An 18476-nucleotide genomic window follows, 5' to 3' on the forward strand; every position below is an offset into this window, starting at 1 on the left:
GTACTCTGTGAACAAAGGAAAAGTTTGCTCTATTTATAAAAGAACAGAGAAAATCCTACCATATATTTGTGACACTTCTGTGTAGGTCTAAAGAACTCAGAAAAACTGCTAATTCCATTGTTGGAGTTTCACGGGAAGAAAACACTAAACAGACGAAAATGGTATTTGGAAGGAAAAGAAAAATACACAGAGTTTGTGGAAAGATTTGGCTGTTCTGTTATAATGTCCTTTCCTCTCTTAACTCTTACATAGGACTGAAAACCCATTCAAGATTTTGTTTGTCACCTTGTGCCAAAAAACATTTTTCAAATTACATGCCCTTGCAGTCATGAGAAGTGAGCATTTCCAGACAGCAAAATCCTTGAGCTGATTTATGCTGTTATGCTCAGGGATTGTTGGTTCTACTAATGCTGACAACCTGGTGAACACTGTTCTCAGTCATCCAAGAAATTGTACCTCATGTCCTTTTTCTGTGTTTGTTTAGCCATATTTACCTATTTCACCCTCATTTATCACAGAAGACCACTTTAACACCAGTGCTACTGCAAAGATGTAAGTGGGTTTGGATTGTTCACCACTTCCTGCACGGTGATAATTGTAAGTTCTTGGTCTTCAGCCCCTTTTGATGTCCCAAAACTTAATCAATGAAATACAAACAGCAGGGCTAATTTTAGCAGATCCCTTCCTGTTGCCATGCTGCAACAATAACCAGTTCTACAGAAGAATAAAACAGAGTCCACTTCCCAGCTGCTCAGGTGGAGGAACAAATGTACAGGTTCTGGTTGTTCTGATGTAGAAAGCAAAACAATTATGAATTCAAGAAACACTCTCATGAGACAGTGAGAACTTTGGTGAAGCTTTTTACTTTTAGAATGAGGCAATTACTTGAAATTACCTTCCCAGAATTAGAGTGCTTTTATTTTTTTTCTTCTGTGGATATCTGGGTAAATATTAGCTACAAAACTCTAGCTACTAAACAGAGTAGCTAAATATTACTTTCTCTAAAGTCTTTACCAACTCTGTGAGAAAACTTCTATTTTCCTTCTTTCTTCTTTTTAGGAGTGGCCACAGCTTTCATTTTCAGGATGGTTTCATGCTTTCCTATAATTCCTTTTTCAAAGCTGTTAAGCAGTCCCTAAATCATTCTCTAAAACAAGCATCAAACTTAGTGTAAGATAAGTACTTGTCTTACAAATCTGCAATAAATTTATAGAAAATTCAAGGTGCCACTAAATCCACAGAGGAGAATTCAGGCAGAGGTGACAGGAAGCCCATGACATTCACTTTGGTTTGCTTATTGAACTGCCACTTTTGCTGTTGATTTACTCCACTGTGGCAATGGCTCAAAAAAGTACAAAGAGTTCACCTTTTCCCATAATTTTACTCTATGGTAGAACTGGCAATTAAGAACTGCAAAGTAGTTGTGGTTTTTTTTTTTTCCCTCAAAATATAGACAGCTTTTAACTTTTTTTTTTTAAATTTGGTGTTTGTTTCTTGTATGTTTTATTATTATTTATTTTATTTTGTTATTAGAAAAAGCTTAAGGAAGAAAATTCTTGCTCATGACAAGTGGTTTCCATGCTACAGATTTGTCGTGAGAAGAAAAACAGGATACAAAAAGGCATCCTTAGTGTGTGCTCCTGAGGTAAAAATGCAGACTGCATTTGAAAGTAGCAGTGTACATTTGTATGAAGGGACATCTGTCAGGATGAAGACTTGGAATTCATACATCAGTGAAGGGCAAATATTTCAGGCAAAGCTCATTCTGTGACACAAAGTCATTTGTACCATGCTTATTCCTTTCCTTCTGCAGCCAAGGAAGCCTCATCCTTAAAATGTTGGTTCATACTACCAACACTCTGCAACTTACAAAAACCTCCCTCCAGAAATCAAGAAACAAAACAATGCAATACAAAGGGACAAGGACAAGCAGACTTGTTGTGGCCTTTGTTTTAAACCTGTTTTCTAGCCAGGTGATTTCTGAAGTCCTCTACATGCCTACAGTTCAGTCAGTATGTGGGTAGTAGCTATGTGTGTAGTATGAGTATAGACACTGAATGTCTAAAAATGGGGAAAGAATTACAGTACAAAGGTAGAGATTTAATTATCATATTTTAGTATGGGGGAAAAAGAAAAAGCTAAGTACAATTACTGTATCTAGTAATATGCAGAAGGTGGACAGATTAAGACAGAAATGTAAGGAAGGTGTCCTAGAGTTTAGAAAGTGAAGATTCCTGAATTCTGCACTATAGAATTGAATCTGTCCGTGTCCAACGTCCTATAGACTTTTGTTGTCTGGAAATGTTGCCCTCCAACTTCTGATCACTTAAAATTGTCTGGATTTTCTGGATGTTTCAGTTACACATATCTGTATATATCTTAAGTTCAACAAGGCTAAGTAATGGTTTCTGCACTTGGGTCACAGAAACCTCTTGAATGCTCCAGCCTTGGGGCAGAGAAGCTGGAAAGCTGCCTGATGGAGAAAGACTTGTTTTGGTTGACAGCCAGCTGAAGATGAGCCAGTGAGTTCCCAAGTGGCCAAGGAAGCAAACAGCATCCTGGCTTGTGTCAGCAATTGTGTGGTTGGCAAGACTACTAAAGGGATTGTCCCCTTGTACTGCACACTGGGGAAGCCACACCTCAAGTACTGGGGTTCAGTTTTGGGGTCCTCACTACAGGATGGACATTGAGGTGCTGGAGCATGTCCGGAGAAGAGCAAAGAAGCTGGTGAAGGGTCTGGAGCACAAGTCCTGTGAGGAGTGGCTCAGAGAACTGGGATTGTTCAGCCTGCAGAAAAGAAGGGTGAGGGGAAACCTTACAGCTCTCTACAAGTCCCTGAAAGGAAGCTGGAGACAGGTGGGGGTTGGTCTCTTCTCCCTGGGAACAAGTGACAGGACAGGAGAAAATGGCCTCAAGTCACACCAGTGCAGGTTTAGGTTGGCTGCTAGGAACAATTTCTTTACCAAAGAGGTTGCCAAGCCCTGGCGCAGGCTGACCAGGGCAGTAGCAGGGGCCCCATCCCTGGGGAGATTTAAAATACATATAGATGTGGTGCTGAGGGACATGGTTTAGCAGTGACTTGGCAGTGCTGGGTCAGTGGTTGTACTTGATGATCCTAAAGGTCTCTCCCAACCAAAATGATTCTGTGATTCCACGATCTCCACCTGCTTGCACTTTATTATCACATTCGCTTCTGTATGCAATGAACAGGACTGACACCAGCAGCTCTGCATAAAATGAGTTTCTCATCAAGCACATGCATGAGACTGTACAGAGGACAGAGTGACTGCCTGAGTGACACAGAATCCGTTTGCATATTTTTTGGTTTCCCAGACAGAAGCGTTTAAGTTCCATGTAAGTATAAATACATTATTAATCCTGCCTTCCCAATCAAGTCATGTGTATTAAGTATATCATGCTGAGAAACATAAACATTCATTTCCCAGCCATTTAAACCTGCCATTCAGATAGCAGCAGCATCTAGGCTTCCCAAATCAGTCTGGTTTTCCCTTGGATTCACAAGCTTTGCTAATAGTGTCATGGGGACCAGTTCAAGCACAGAGATGTTCCCAGCACTCCTTTAGTGCCCTGGCAGTGCTTATTCACTCTGCAATGAGAAATATAAATTCAGGACCTATTCCCAACCAAGAGGAGTAAATTGAAGCTGAGGGTAGGCTGATCCATGTTCCAGATTTTTTGTTTCAAGCTTCAGGAATTATTCACAGCTGATGACCTGCATTTATGAAAGGGGCAATCCTCCTCACTATGAGTTTTATTCCTGGCAGCTCTTGTCAGCTCATATATCAGCAGGCTATAAAAGATTCCTTCTTAAGCACCTTTATCCCCTCTGATTTGCATGAAGAGTCTTCATGACTAATACAAGCCTGAGGCTCCACTAAGTTCAAGTTCATACAATGGCCTGGTTGGAAAAGACCTTAAGATGATTGAATCCAACCATAATCTAACATCTCCCTGTACACAACTGTTACAGGGACAAGCTATACCAAGTGCTTAGAAGCCAGCCATGGTCTATTCAAAAAAAAAAAAAAAATCAAAACATATTTCAGCTAGAGACACAGAAATGACCAACTCTTAACAGTCACAAATTTATTGTCATTACATAACTGATTAATCCTTAGGTGAGCAAGAACTCAAAATGGGAATCCTTTTGCAACTTAGTGTAATGCAACACATGTAGGATGGGAAGATGAAACACTGTCAAACACTGAGCAGTCAATGTATGAGATATCCCAGCATAACAGTAACTTAAGAGCATTAATTTGTCTGTCCAAAATATTAAATATTCAACAGATCTGAAGAGACTTAGGAATTAAGTGAATGAACTGCTGTGAAGAAAAAGATAATTTGCAGCTCACAAAATAATTCAGGTTAGTTAACCTAAGAGGAAGACATGAGCCAAGCTAAGAGAAGAACAAAAATTGCTGTATTGGGACAGAAGAAATTAACATCCAACAATATTTATCTTGCTAACCTTATAAATTGAGGAAAACCAACAAGAATAAAAATGTAATTAGCATCACCAGAGATAGAACAGATTAGACTTCTCATCTCCATTTTTACAAGCAATTGCAGCAGCAGTGTACATGACAAACCATCTTCTTGTGGCTTGCTAAGACCACCAAGCACAATGGAGCTGTTAGAGCAGGTTCTCAGCGACAGGGAGCCTAACATAATCTCAGGAAAATGTCAGATACTACAGGAATGTCACTGAGAGAGAAAGTTGTGCTTAAGATACAGCCTAATTTGCAATTCTTGGTTTGATCTGACAACCTGGAGGATTTGTATGGTAATGTATGGAGCTGCATATATAAAGCTGTCTGCTATAAAGAAATGTGTTATGGACAAATCCTATTAACACAAGAGGCAAATAAATGGCATAAGTCATGCATTAGTGCTAAACACACATTTCTGCACGAGGGCATGATAATGTATTTTCCAAATAACCTCACAGCTTGCTATTTTGACTAACTCAAAACTGGCAATTTGCCACAGCAAATTTGATTGTTCATGGTCTCCCACAGTAGTTCAACTGATTTTTACACTATTTACTGTTCTATAATGTGTCCAAAGGGCAATGAAGCTGGTGAAGGGTCTAGAAAATAAGTCCTATGCAGAGCAGCTGAGGGAACTGGGCTTGTTTAGTCAAGGAAAAAGGCAGCTCATGTGTTGCAGCCACTGTTCAGAGGGCAGCTGTCAGACATGTGCAGAGTGCATGATTCCTTATCTGACCAATTCCTTAGCACTGCGTAGAGCAAAACATTCCACATGTGCCAAGAACAACAGCCTCACGTTGGCACCCTTGGACTGGAACATGCTGCAGAAGCCACCTCCTTGACATGCTGGCACCTCTTACTGGGAAAAGGTTTTAGCTTATGTGTATGGTTGGATTGTCCTGGTCAAGGGATTGATAACAAAGAGTATAGAAACAGCCACTCCAAGCTATAAGGTTGTGGCAGTTCAGCCTGGGTGCCTCCTGCTACTGCCATGTAAGTTACACCTCCAGTGTCCCAAGTGTCCAACCCAGTAAGGTGGGCACAGGAAACAGCCTATTTCTACCCATAATCCTGCACCCTATCAATCCATCTGCAAAGTCATTCTCTCCCTCTTTCTTCCCTCTCTGCTCCCATGGGAGATGCTCTCTTATCGGGTAATGGTGGGGGAGTATCTCAAGGCCTCTTAGGCCTGTCTAGGTCTAATGCCAGGAGGAGAAGGGGGGGTGAGGAGGGGACAGTCTCAGACCTGGCCAGCCTGACACCAGCCTAGCAGTGGTGGGGGACAAGAAAAAGCCCTGGGGGTTTTGGGTACACCCTCAGGTGAGAAGAAAGGAAGTGTTGGGAGGCCTTTGGGTGTGGTGCAAGGGACTCTGTACACTTTGGGATATCTTTGCCATTATGCTTTGTAGTTTCTGTAAAGCATTAATTGCTTTTCCATTTAAACTTTCCATCACGCTCCGATCCATTTGTGTGAGCATCATTCTTTTTGCCCCTCTTGGGGCAACAGAGGATATGAATGGCTCTAGGCCAGGACAAAGGTTGGGGGGACATTGATTGTGGGCTTAGGGCTGCTAGGGACTTCTACTTCTGTTAGTTATCTACTAGGGCTTTGGAGTAGGGATGTTGTGAGGGATACGCTCAGGACTTTGTTAAGGGCTTCCAGGACTTCTGCTGTAAGTGAGACACTGAGACTCTGTAATGCTGGGGATTCTACAACGCAGCAATAAAGGACTTCTGGGAGGACTTCTGAGATTCCCTGCTCTCGGTACTTCTGGAATCTTGTTGCTATAGGGCAACAGGGTTCCTGCTTTCATTTGTCACCCAATGCCCCCCCCAAATCTGGGGAGAAAAACAACACTCATGGAAGACCTTCTCTCCTGGAAAGGAGGTTGTACTGAGCTGGATGTTAATTTCTTCTCCCAAGTTACAATTGATAGGACAAGAGGAAATGGCCTCAAGTTGCATGAGGGGATGTTTAGGCTGGTCATGAGGAACAATTTCTTCCCTGAAAGGGTTGTCAAGGCCTGGACCAGGCTGACCAGTGGAGTGCTGGACTCCTCATCTCTGGAGGGGTTTCAAAGCCATGTAGATGTGACACTGAGGAATGTGGTTCAGTGGTGACCTGGCAGTACTGTGTTAGTGGTTTGACTGGATGGTCTTACAACATCTTTTCCAACCTATATCACTCTGTGAAATTCTGGCAATATTATGAATCCATATAGTCCTTTTTTAAGTACAAAATTAGGAAAGTATGTTTGTCACATTAGATGAGTCTAATGACTAAATTGTTACTGTCTCCAAAAACTGCAGCACAGTTCACACTTAAGATTTCACCTGGAAAAGAATGTTTGAAAAAGCTAAACAAGAGATGTGTTCTGAGACAGTAGCTTCTGCAGGATGAAGTGAGACATGGAAATTCTTCCATGGTTGTAATGGATACTGGTGGAAAAATCTTTATATGGCTCGAATATTTACCCTTGGAGCCGTGCCACTCTAGGTTTAATAAAAAACATCTCATGTTTTGAGTCTCTAGTGGCATTGAATTGCAGAGGTATACATACCATGACACAAAAGAAACAGTGTAAATATCAGTTGCTTTCTACACCAGTTTTGGGGAAATACATTGAGACCAACCTGAATAAGCATCCAGCTGAACTGGCAGAGGTAAAGGTAATGGGTAACAGATGCAAGGGCAGAGCAGCTTTCCTCTGAGAGATGTTGGCTCATGTAAGCAGAGGCCAGGAATGAAATCTGCAGGGGAAAAAAATGAATACATGTGTACTGGAATTGAGCTAAATTAATTTAGTAATAATCATAGCAAGAACAAAAAACAATCTTCAGTTTGGAAGTAAAATCTAAATTCAGAGACTCAGGAGAGACACCTTGGACATTTAATAATCACTCAAAAGAAGAAATTCTTAAACACTGTCAGTCATCAAACTATTAACTTTCTGCAGATAATCTAATATCCTTTACATCCACATCTGAAAATACTATAGGACTTGATTTTTTTTATTGTTCTCTGTTGTTCCCACACAACATTAGACAGTTTTGTAACTGAGGGTGGAGATTGTCTTCCATAAAATAAACAAAACCCCAACATGATCTTCTGATTTCAGTAAGGCCAGAAGTTTTATCAAGTAAACAAACAAACTCAAGAGGCACTTGCTGTTTCAGACGGTCAGACATGTGGTAATGTAATTCCCCATGACAATAGAGAAGAAATACTGGACAAAAGGGAGTGAGCATTTCTTCTGTTGCCTAAGAGCAGACCAGGATTTCACACTCACAAGGCAGACAGGTCTTTTTCCACAGATAAGCCAAATGTCAAAAGACTATACATGGGCCAGATAAGCAGCCAACACATTGTCTAGGGAACAAAAGGTATTCCAACTCCGACTGCAAAGAACACTGCTTAAACAATTTCAGTACAGCATTTAATATAAAAACACAAGCAAAAAAAAGTTCTATCTCTATCTTCTGTGCATTTGACAGAGGAAATAATTCTCTAAGTAGATGTCATTAAAGTATTATAGTGTTCAAATAAAGAAAGGCTCAACTTACCTACTGCAAACCTGTAGTTGCTGATGATTTTTCCTTTCATTTTCAAAGAGCAACACTATTTCACCTAGACTCCACTGTCTTACTAGTAAAATCAGTTTGTGGACTGTGCAAGACTGGTTTTACAGAATCGTTGAATCCTTAAAGACCTCTGAGATCATCAAGTCCCACAATTAACCCAACACTGCCAGGCTGCCACTAAACCATGTTCCTAAATGTCACATTTACACATTTTTTGGAACAGTTCCAGGAATAGTGATTCCACCACTGCCCTGGGCAGCCTGTTCCAATGCTTAAGCACTTTTTCAGGAAAGACATTTTTCCCCAAGTCCAGTCAAAACCTCCACTGGTGCAACTTGAGGCCATTTTTTCTTGTCCTTTCTCTCGTTACTTGGGAGAAGAGACCAATCCCCCCCTGGCTACAACCTCCTTTCAGGGAGTTGTAGAGAGCCAGAAGGTCTACCCTCAGCCTCCTTTTCTCCAGACTAAGCAATCCCAGAGTTCCCTCAGCCACTCCTCACAGGACCTGTCCTCCAGACCCTTCACCAGATTCAGTGCCTTGCTCTAGGCACACTCTAGCACCTCAATCTCCTTCCTGTAGAGAGGGCCCCAAAACTGAATCCAGTATTTGAGGTGTGGCCTCACCAGTGCCCAGTACAGGGGGACAATCCCTGCCCTACTCCTGCTGGCCACACTATTGCTGATCCAGGCCAGGATGCTGCTGGCCTTCTTGGCCACCTAAGCACACTGCTGGCTCATCTTCAGCTGGCTGTCAACCAGCACCCCAAGGTCTTTTTCTGCAGAGCAGCTTTCCAGCCACTCTGCCCCAAGCCTGAAGCTTATGTTATTTTTCTTATAGAAAATCCAAATGTGGGGTAGGGAAGGAAGCTGAAGTATATGACATGATTTGGCATACACCTGGATATTTACATGTATTTACAACAAAAATACATGTATGGTATTGGATAGCTCTTTATTATAAAAGCATGTGTACACTGACAGACACTGCTACCTCACCATGAAATGGAGTAATAAGGACAAGCAACTGGACCACATCTGGGCTAAAAAGCAATTATGAGATGTGCTTCATTATCTGAAGAAAAAAAAGAAGTGCACTTTTAGTATCTAGCTCTTCAGTCTTCTGTTGGGAACTAGAGTCTAACCATGGTCACATAACCACTCAGTTATTAAAAGGCTAACACACAGCTTAATATAGACCACAATTAGTCAAACTCTGACGCTGCTAAAACAAATGCCATTGTCTGAAGTGGGTTAAACACAATTGAACTGTGTGTAATAGCTGCCTGCCATTGGAGATAAACACTAGAAATGTTTGTGTAAACAACCCCACAGCACCAGCCAGCTCTAACAGCAGTAATTCTAAAATTTGAGCAGATACTTCAATTTACAACAAGCAAAATACCACACACATACTGGATGGGGAGGCTTTACCACCTTTGTTGTCAGAAGGTTTGTGTCTATGACAAAGACAAACTGTTAGGCCAGAGACAGAGACAAAGAAGGGATCAAAACACAAAGGCAGATTGATATAGTCTCTGAAAACTTGTTGTTAACACTTTCTGTAATGAATGTTTTACTTGAAAGTGTTTTGTACCTGTAACAAAGAAACTCTCATCTCCAGCCTGTTCCTGAGTTTCAGTAAAAATAGTACTTTTATGTTAAAAAAGAGAAATATGTTTACTATGTCAACAGTTTTCTAATTACAACGATGTGAAGAGTCAAAATACCTGCTAAAAAAAGCATACCTGAGTTTTCTTCAAGAAGTAAAACAGCAATACAGATGAAGTAACCACTCAGCTAAGAATTTATTGCAATTAGTGTTTTAGGGAAAGAAAAAAAGCTGAAAAGGTTAATAAAGGCAAAGGAACATTTGTCCATTATTTTAATACAATTGTTATCTTGCATCTTGAGCAAAAGGTACAAATGAAAATTGGGTAAAAATACAAAAAAGAAAAAAAAAGAAAATCACCAACAAATCACAGAATCACATAATTGTCAGGGCTGGAAGGGACCTCAAGGATTACCTAGTTCCAAACCCCTGACCTGGGCAGGGAGACCTCACTCTAGATCATGTGCCCAGAGCCACATCCAGCATGGCCTTAAAAACCTCCAGGGATGAGACTTCCACCACCTCCCTGGGCAACCTGTTCCAGTGTCTCACCACCCTCATGGGGAAGAATTTCTTCCTAATGTCTAATCACATTGCTGGCTTGTGGTGAACTTGCTGTCCACCAGAACTTCCATGGAGTGCAAGCCACCAAATAGCCCTTTGCACCCACACACCAGGGGCAGTTACCTAACTGCCTCATGTCTTCTGTGCTGTGCTTATTTTTTAACTGTAGTGAGCATTCTTTTGGAACAATGAACCTACCACTTTTATAAGCAAAGAACATATCACATATTGGAATAAATTGTTCCCTCTTGGAACATGAGAAAAAACATATGCTGGGTGTGTTCCTTTTGATATCAACTGTTCAGAGCTCTTTTTACAGGACTCACATGATTTTAAATGCCCCTTTTCACACATTTGCTTCTATGCTGAGATTATTCTTTCTAAGTAATTTTCAAGGTGATCAGTCCTGACCCAAAAAAAAGTTTTAACTAAGGGATAACAAGCAACTTAAGTCACTCAATTATCAGGCTGCTGCTTTTGTTAATTACTATGCCACATTAAAATCAGAGTGACAGCACATCAGTCATAAGGTTCCTTTTGACAAAATGAAAAAAAAAAGAAGAAAAGGAAAAAAGAAAGATAATTTGATGCACTTCTGTTAAAGAGACCAAAAAAAAAAAAAAGTCTTTGACAGGGTTCCCACCTGACAGTCATTTACTCAATTAATCAAAGCATACTGCAATTTCTTTGTAACTCTAAGACAATTACCTAGCAATTACCAGAGGGGAAATTAGCACCTGGATATTCAACCAAAGACGTCAACATCAAACTATAAATTAATGCAGTGAGATGATTTACCAAACTGCACATTGCTGTATGGAGAAGACTATTTTTGTAGCACTGTTTCAAAGTAGTAGACTGTCTCAGAACATCACCCCTCTGCTAATTAGGAGCTGCCTCCTAGTTTCCAGCTTTTCCACTTATTCGTGGTCAATTTGTATCTATTTTTTCTTCTGTGGGAAGATTCTCAGGTTAAACAGGATTTCCTCCTCCTTGGGACTTGCACCCTCATGAATTCACGGAAAACAGCAGCATTCTTTTTTTTTTTTTTCCCAAGGCTTCAAAGCTTCAGGCTTCATTTTTCAAGGTTAAATAAGCCAGCTGCTGCACAGTGCAGTGCCCTGCAGAGATGCCTAAGACAGGCTGGACAGCAAAAGCAGGTTAGCTATGTGAACACAGCATCTGCCTGGATCAGTTTGTCTTGTTTCTCCAAGGAGTCCCAGGTTCTGTGCTCTGAAATGTATCCTCACACAGATGAAAGCCCAGCCTTGTGCTAAAGCCTTTGCAGCCTGTGCATCACTTTCATTGTCCTTCTCTATGCCAGTGCCACTTTGGGTCTGTCCTTGGTGAAAACACACTCTCAGGGTTGGATGAAGAGCTGTAAGAGGTCTTACAAAGTTCTCAACCAACAGCCTTCTCATCTCTCTGCATGCCATACACACAGAGATCACACAGGATGTTAGGTGTTGGAAGGGACCTCTGAAGATCATCGAGTCCAACCCCCTTGCCAGAGCAGGACTATAGAATCCAGCACAGGTCATACAGCACAGTCCTTCTCATCCAGAGAAGGAGACTCCACAATCTCCCTGAGCAGCCTGTTGCAGTGCTCTGTGACCCTCACAGTGAAGAAGTTCATGTTGAGGTGGAACCTCCTGTGATGTAGTTTATATCCATTACCCCTTGTCCCAGGGTGCAACTCCGCAGAGCCTGTCCCCTCCCTCTTGACTCCCAGCCCTCAGATATTTATAGACATTTATTAAATCCCCTCTCAGCCTTCTCTCCAGACTAAACAGCCCAGGTCTCTCAGCCTCTTCTCATCGGGCAGTGCTTCAGTCCCTTAATCATCCTGGTAGCCCTCCACTGGACTCTCTCAAGTACACCCCTGTCCCTCTTGAACTGGAGAGCCCAAAATTGGACACATTGTTCCAGGTGTGGTCTCACCAGGACAGAGTAGAGCAAATATTTCTTCTGATATATAGTTATATCTCAGTGATCACTTCCTACACAAAGCTTTTCTTTCATTTCCAACTGAACACTTCTTGACACAGAGTTAAAGTTTTGCTGTTAGTCCTACAAGTTAGGACTTCTCAACTTCTTTGAGTAAGTACCTCTGTATTTCACACTTCATTCTTCACAGTTATTCACACAGAATCACAGAACGGTTTGGGTTGGAAGGGACCTTTAAAGGTCATCCAGTCCAACCACCCGGCAGTCAGCAGGAACATCTGCAACTAGAGGAGGTTGCTCAGAGCCCCAAACAACCTGACCTGGAATAGCTCCAGGGATGGGGCATCTACCACCTCACTGAAGACCTGTGCCAGTGTTTCACCACCCTCAAAATATTTCTTCCTTCTCTCCAGTCTGAATCTCCCTCTTGTAATTTAAATCCATCACCCTTTGGCCTGTCACAACAGGCCCTGCTCAAAAGTCTGTCCCCAGCTTTCTGACTGGTCTCTTCAAGTACTGAAAAGCCACCAGAAGGTCCCCCCAGAGCTTTGTCTTCTCCAGGCTGAACAGCCCTAACTCTCTCAGCCTGGTCTCACAGCAGAGGGCTTCCAGCCTTCCCATCATTGCTGTGGGCTCCTCTGGTCCCGCTCCAACAGCTACATGTCTCTGGTGTGCTGAGGACTCAAGGGCTGCCCCAGCACTGCAGGTGGGGTCTCAGAAGCTTGGAGCACAGGGGCTCCTTCCTCCCTCCTTCAACCTGCCAGCCATGCTGCTTTGGATATAGCCCAGTGGGTTGTGAGCACACATTTCTGACTTAGGTACAGCTGTTCACCAACCATCAACCCCAAGTCCTTCTCTGCAGGGTTACTCTCAATCCCTTCAATCCCTCAGCCTTTATAGATACTGGGGATTGTCCTGACCCAGGTGCAGGACCTTGAACTTTGCCTTGCTGAACTTTCTGAAGTTCAGATGGGTCTGCTTCTCCAGATCCCTCTGGATGACATCCCATCCCTTAGCCATGTCAGCCCCACCAGTCGGTTTGGTGCAAACATGCTGAGGGTGCAATCGATTCCACTGTCTATGTTATGGATGGAGAGATTAGAGAACTCTGGTCCCAGCATAGATCCCTGAGGGACACCACTTTTCACCCATCTCAAGCCTCAGGATGCAACCTTCCAGTCCATTCTTTAACCACTGAACACTCCACCAGTCAAATCCATGTCTCTCCGATTTGAAGAGAAGGATGTTGTGTGGGATCAAGTCAAAGGCTGTACAGAAGCACAGACAGCATAGACAGCCTTTGGTTCTACTACTACCACTTCACAGTGCCAGTGCTTCTCTACCATCTGCCAGCAGTACATTTTGCCCAGGCACATCATTTTCTCTTCCACAAACTAGTCCTCCAGCATCAGTGAGATACCTCTCTTCATTTTCAATTCTTGTTAGCCAGTTTCTTCCTAAAACCAAGTTCTTAGCCTAATCATCCTCCATTATTATTTTGCTAATTACATGACATATGATGTGTTTTACTGCATTTGTCTCATCAAAGGAAACTGTCAGACTGGTCTGGCATGATCTAAGTATAAACACAAGGGAGTCTTACTTTGTGCTTCATTTAATCTCTGTATCTTTTAGATAGATAGAATAGAATTTTTTTTCTAAACTCTTACATGTTTCTGAGGCTGAATTAATGGTCTTGCACTTGTCAAGAGTATTTCTTTTTTACTACATATTACTTTTAATATATTATTTTCCAGTCACACAGTACCACCAGGAAGTGAAGGGAAGCTCTTGCTGTGAGACCTGCAAGGTATCATTCCAGCAGCTCCAAAGTTAGGACTTTTTTTGTTCCAGCCTACCCTTTGAGTTCTCTTTCTGCCTCTAGCCATAACCCTCTCCTCAGACTACTTACTGTATTCACCATCTTGCCTGTATCCCTCTGAAAACATGAAGATTTTAATTTTGATTGGTTGGATTCACACTTAAATATATTTACTTTCTCCTAAAGAAAAATTACTTTATTCTCTTTTAATTTATAGAACAACAAAATGACAAAAAAAATTAAAAGGAGATGACACTATTGTCAATCAAATCAAATGTACATGGCATGGTCATTAGTGCCTGTCTATTGTGACCAATCAAATGTATGTGGTGTATCCATCGATGCCAACTAGAGGTGATGTGAGGAAATCAATCAACTTTCTAATGATAAAATAATTAATTCAAGTCTAAGTTCATAGAATCTTTTCAGCCTCACCTTGAATATCTCCAGGGATGGGACCTCAACCACCTCCCTGGGAAACCTGTTCCAGTGTTCCACCACGCTAATGGTAAAGAACTTGTTCCTAACAACCAATCTAAATCCAATCTTCTGTAGTTTGAAGCCATTGCCCCTTATCCTATCACTGCCTTTGGAAACAGTCTCTCTGCATCCTTCTTGTAGGCCCCCTTCAGATACTGGAAGAGCAGATTTAGACTGGATGTTAGCAACAAGTTCTTTACCATGAGGGTAGTGGAACACTGGCAACAGGTTGCCCAGGGAGGTAGTTAAGGCCCCATCCCTGGTTCAAGGTCAGGCTGTCCAGAGCCACATCCAGCCTGGCTTCCACCACCTCCCTGGCCAACCTGTTCCAGTGTCTCAGCACCCTCATGGTGAAGAACTTCTTCCTAATGTTTGATCTAAATCCTCTCCCTATCCCTATCACTACTTGACACCCTAAAAAGTCCCTCCCCAGCTTTCTTGTAGCCCCCTTCAGATGATGGAAGGCCACCAGAAGGTCCCCTTGGTGCCTTCTCCTCTCCAAACTGAACGACCCCAACTCTCTCATCCTGTCCTGACAGGAGAGGTGCTCCAGCCCTCTGCTCATCCTCACAGTCCTTCTCTTTCACACTAAATAGTTTACTTTTTTTTTTTTTTCATTAATTTTAGTATTTTCTGTTAAAAATTCAAAATGTGTTTCTTTGTTCCACGAAGGAAAAAACCTGTTTTCCTTATAGAGCTGGTTCACATGCAGTTCTGTTAAAAGAGAAAACAAAAGAAAGAGGCCAGCCACATGCTCTATGTCATTATACCAACCCAATCTCAAAAGAGGAATAATATCAAAGGCAGAATTACAGTGCTGTTTCCTTTTGTTGGATTTAATTGCAATGAACAATAACATAGGAAAATAAGCACATTAAAACTCCCATGTCCTCACCAAACTGCTCTTTTCTGCTTTGAATTTACTTTATATGGATAGAAAAAGAAATTAAAAAGGGGGTCCCTCCTTGAACACAGGGACACTGCTTATTAATAGTGCATATGAATCATACTTTTTGTTACTGCTCAGTAGGTCAGGACAGCACTGATGGAAGCCAAGTGTTCCTCTTGTGTTTTGTGCTCTGATATTAAAAGCCAGGACAAAAATACCAACAAAGGATGTACAAAAAAAATTGCAGAGATTTATGGACACTAGCAAAATTTGTAAGTCTTTCTTCCTGGAATAAGTAACAATACAACACACAGTGTGCTTCAGAGCACAGAGGGGGAAAAAAAAGTTATATAATTTAGGAGATTCAAAACACGGTGTTTAACTGGGTCAGAAGAAAAGTTCAATAACTAACTTCTCATTTCATGTCTTTTTATAAATTAGTGGAAGACTGTGTCCAGTTTTGGGCTCCCCAATGCAAGAGAGACAGGCATCTGCTGGAGAGAGTCCAACAGAGGCTTATGAGGATGACTTTGGGAGTGGAACACCTTTCCTATGAAGAAAGACAAAGAGATCTGAAGTTGTTTAGTCTGTAGAAGAGAAGGCTGGGAGGGAATCTAATCAATGTCTATAAATATCTGAGGGGTGGGTGTCAACCTGAGGGTGCCAGTCTGTTTTTGGTGGTGCCTGGTGATCGAATGAGGAACAGGTACAAGCTGGAACATGGGAGGTTCCGCCTCCACATGACATGAGAGTGACAGAACCCTGGAACAGGCTGCCCAGAGAGGTTGTGAGTGTCCTTCTCTGGAGACTTTCAAAACCCACCTGAACGCATTCCTGTTTGACCTGCCTTAGGTGATCCAACTTTGGCAAGGGAGCTGTATTCAATGATCTCTGAAGGTCCTTTCCACACCCTAACATTCTGTGATTCAGTAACGATGCTACAATAAGCAGTGAATGGAAATGAATGCTAAATGATGTCACTGGTCACCGAACTGTTTCAGAGATAATAGTTCAGAGAGGGCTGCTGTATAACTGGCATCACATAAAACAGTACAAGTGGGTTTACCTTTATGTCTGGCTTCAGTTAAATCAGTGAATATATACATACCAAAAGTTGAGTACTTCCGAACTCTGAAGTCTCACAGTATGCATTTCGTATTTCAACAATATTGTTTCTGTTTATGAATTATTATTTGGTTAAAGTGTGTCAATTATTTATCACTGTAAATTGGCACTTTAAGAAAAAGCCAAACAGCTACTTAAAATAAAACCACTTGAAGCAGTGATAGGATATTTACAACAGTGACCCACGGCACTTTTGGGTAGAGATGTTTACACGTTATTAAGCAGCAGCAGAACTGGCAACCATTTTAAGTAGTGATGCGACATCATCGTCAACCATATGTTACTCATTCCCTTCCCCCAGCTGAGAAGTGGGGGGTGGCAGTGGGTTTCATGTTGGGTTCAGTCCCGGCTCTCTTCACTTCCCATTTTTAGGTTCAGGGACTTTTTTGGTTTCTCTGAGCAAGGCGGTAGGCAGTCTGAGGATGCAGGACATGGGGCAGGAGGGCGGTGAGGCACTATGATGCACAGCACAGCAGCTCACAGCTGGCTGTCAGCAGAAGGCAGCTGTTGGGAAAGGGCTGAAGTAACTCACACCCTCCACGTAACAAGTCTGACACAAGTACCCAACTGCATAGTCTCCTCTAAAACAGTTTATCCTCTTTTCCAGTAACCCTGTCCCTTACAAAGAGAGTGTTGAATGATACTCAAATTATACTTGCAGAGGTTTTTTGGGTTTGGCTGGCTGCTTTTTTGTGTATGTGTAAGGAAGAAAAAATCAGGACTAACAGACTCTTAGCAGGACCTAACCCATTTACTTTTATATATAGATTCAGAACAAAGTATCTGGCACAGTACCCTATAAAGCCAGTTCCTATTTTCACCTCCATTTAGATCTGGGACAAAGATACACATTGCTTTGTCACTCACTTCAAAACACAGGCCAGACATCCTGAGTCCCACTGCAAGATCCTTAAAAAGTCAACAGTCTTGCTATACTGCTTCAGACTGAAGCAGAAAAAGCCTCTTTGTAAAACCATCAAAAACATATCTTGTCTTTTCCAGTTTCACAGCCTAAACATGCTGATTTGGCAGGTTGAAAACAAGCTCTTCTGATGGATGATGACTCTCTACAGTAGGATCTGCCCCATCTTTATTGCTGTCTAGAAACTCAGATAAGACATGAACAGACTTGCCATGACAGATTAATTTGCTCTAGAAGCTTCTTATGTGGGATCTATATATTCTTAGTGGGTATACCAGGGATAAAAGTTAATGATGTGAGTTTTCACTTCCTCCATTTCTGCATATAGTATTTCTTAAAGTTAAGGTGCAAGTTTCCTGCAGCAAGTGCAATGCATGACTATTTATTACCTGTAAATGGAATTTAGGACTCTATCCTGGGTCAGCAATGTGTGAACTTGGGTAAGCAAAATTACTGCAAGTGAAACACATCTGTTAACTCCTGATGCTTTATGTAAAACAGGTAGAAATGGTCAATGCCTCATGCCCCATGACTGATGACCAAAGCCTGCCAATGGTTAGGAGGCATTTGGCCAATATACTTAAAAATATGCCTTAAGTATTGGTCATCCCTGAAATGATCAGGCAGTTGGACTAGATGATCATTGTATGTCTCTTCTAATTTGAATTGTTCTCTTTTTTTAATTCTATTCTAGAAATAAGATGAAGATAAGAAAGATAAATCACTCCCCAGAGTCTAGATGATGGCTGGAGTAAGCAGCTCTTTTTCTGCCCTCACGTCCACAGGGGATATCCCCCCTCTAGAAATCACACCACAGGGTAGGGCAAACTCACCATGAATTGGGGTTAGGATGCCATCAGGAAGCCCACTTGGTAGCAGAGGTCAAACTATGAAGGATAACTTTATCTTCTTAGAAAAGAAATTATCAACATGTAACTACAGACACACAGTGTTGTCTGGATTCACTATGCCTCAGTTGCAAATCTCTCCTTAGAGATTAGTCCCTTGGTGCTGGGCTGGAG

At 41.8% G+C, this 18476-nt stretch overlaps 1 protein-coding gene across 1 annotated transcript in view; it reads right to left on the reverse strand.

Moving 5' to 3' along the window:
* Window positions 1-18476, reverse strand: part of ADGRV1 (adhesion G protein-coupled receptor V1) — a 366634-nt gene that overhangs the window by 118417 nt on the left and 229741 nt on the right. The window contains exon 85 of the mRNA XM_054397457.1: window positions 7149-7265. Within this exon, the coding sequence (XP_054253432.1) occupies window positions 7149-7265 (117 nt within the window). The remainder of the gene's footprint in view (window positions 1-7148; window positions 7266-18476) is intronic.

The sequence above is a fragment of the Indicator indicator genome, chromosome Z, assembly GCF_027791375.1.
Source record: "Indicator indicator isolate 239-I01 chromosome Z, UM_Iind_1.1, whole genome shotgun sequence".
Classification (NCBI taxonomy): Eukaryota; Metazoa; Chordata; class Aves; order Piciformes; family Indicatoridae; genus Indicator; species Indicator indicator.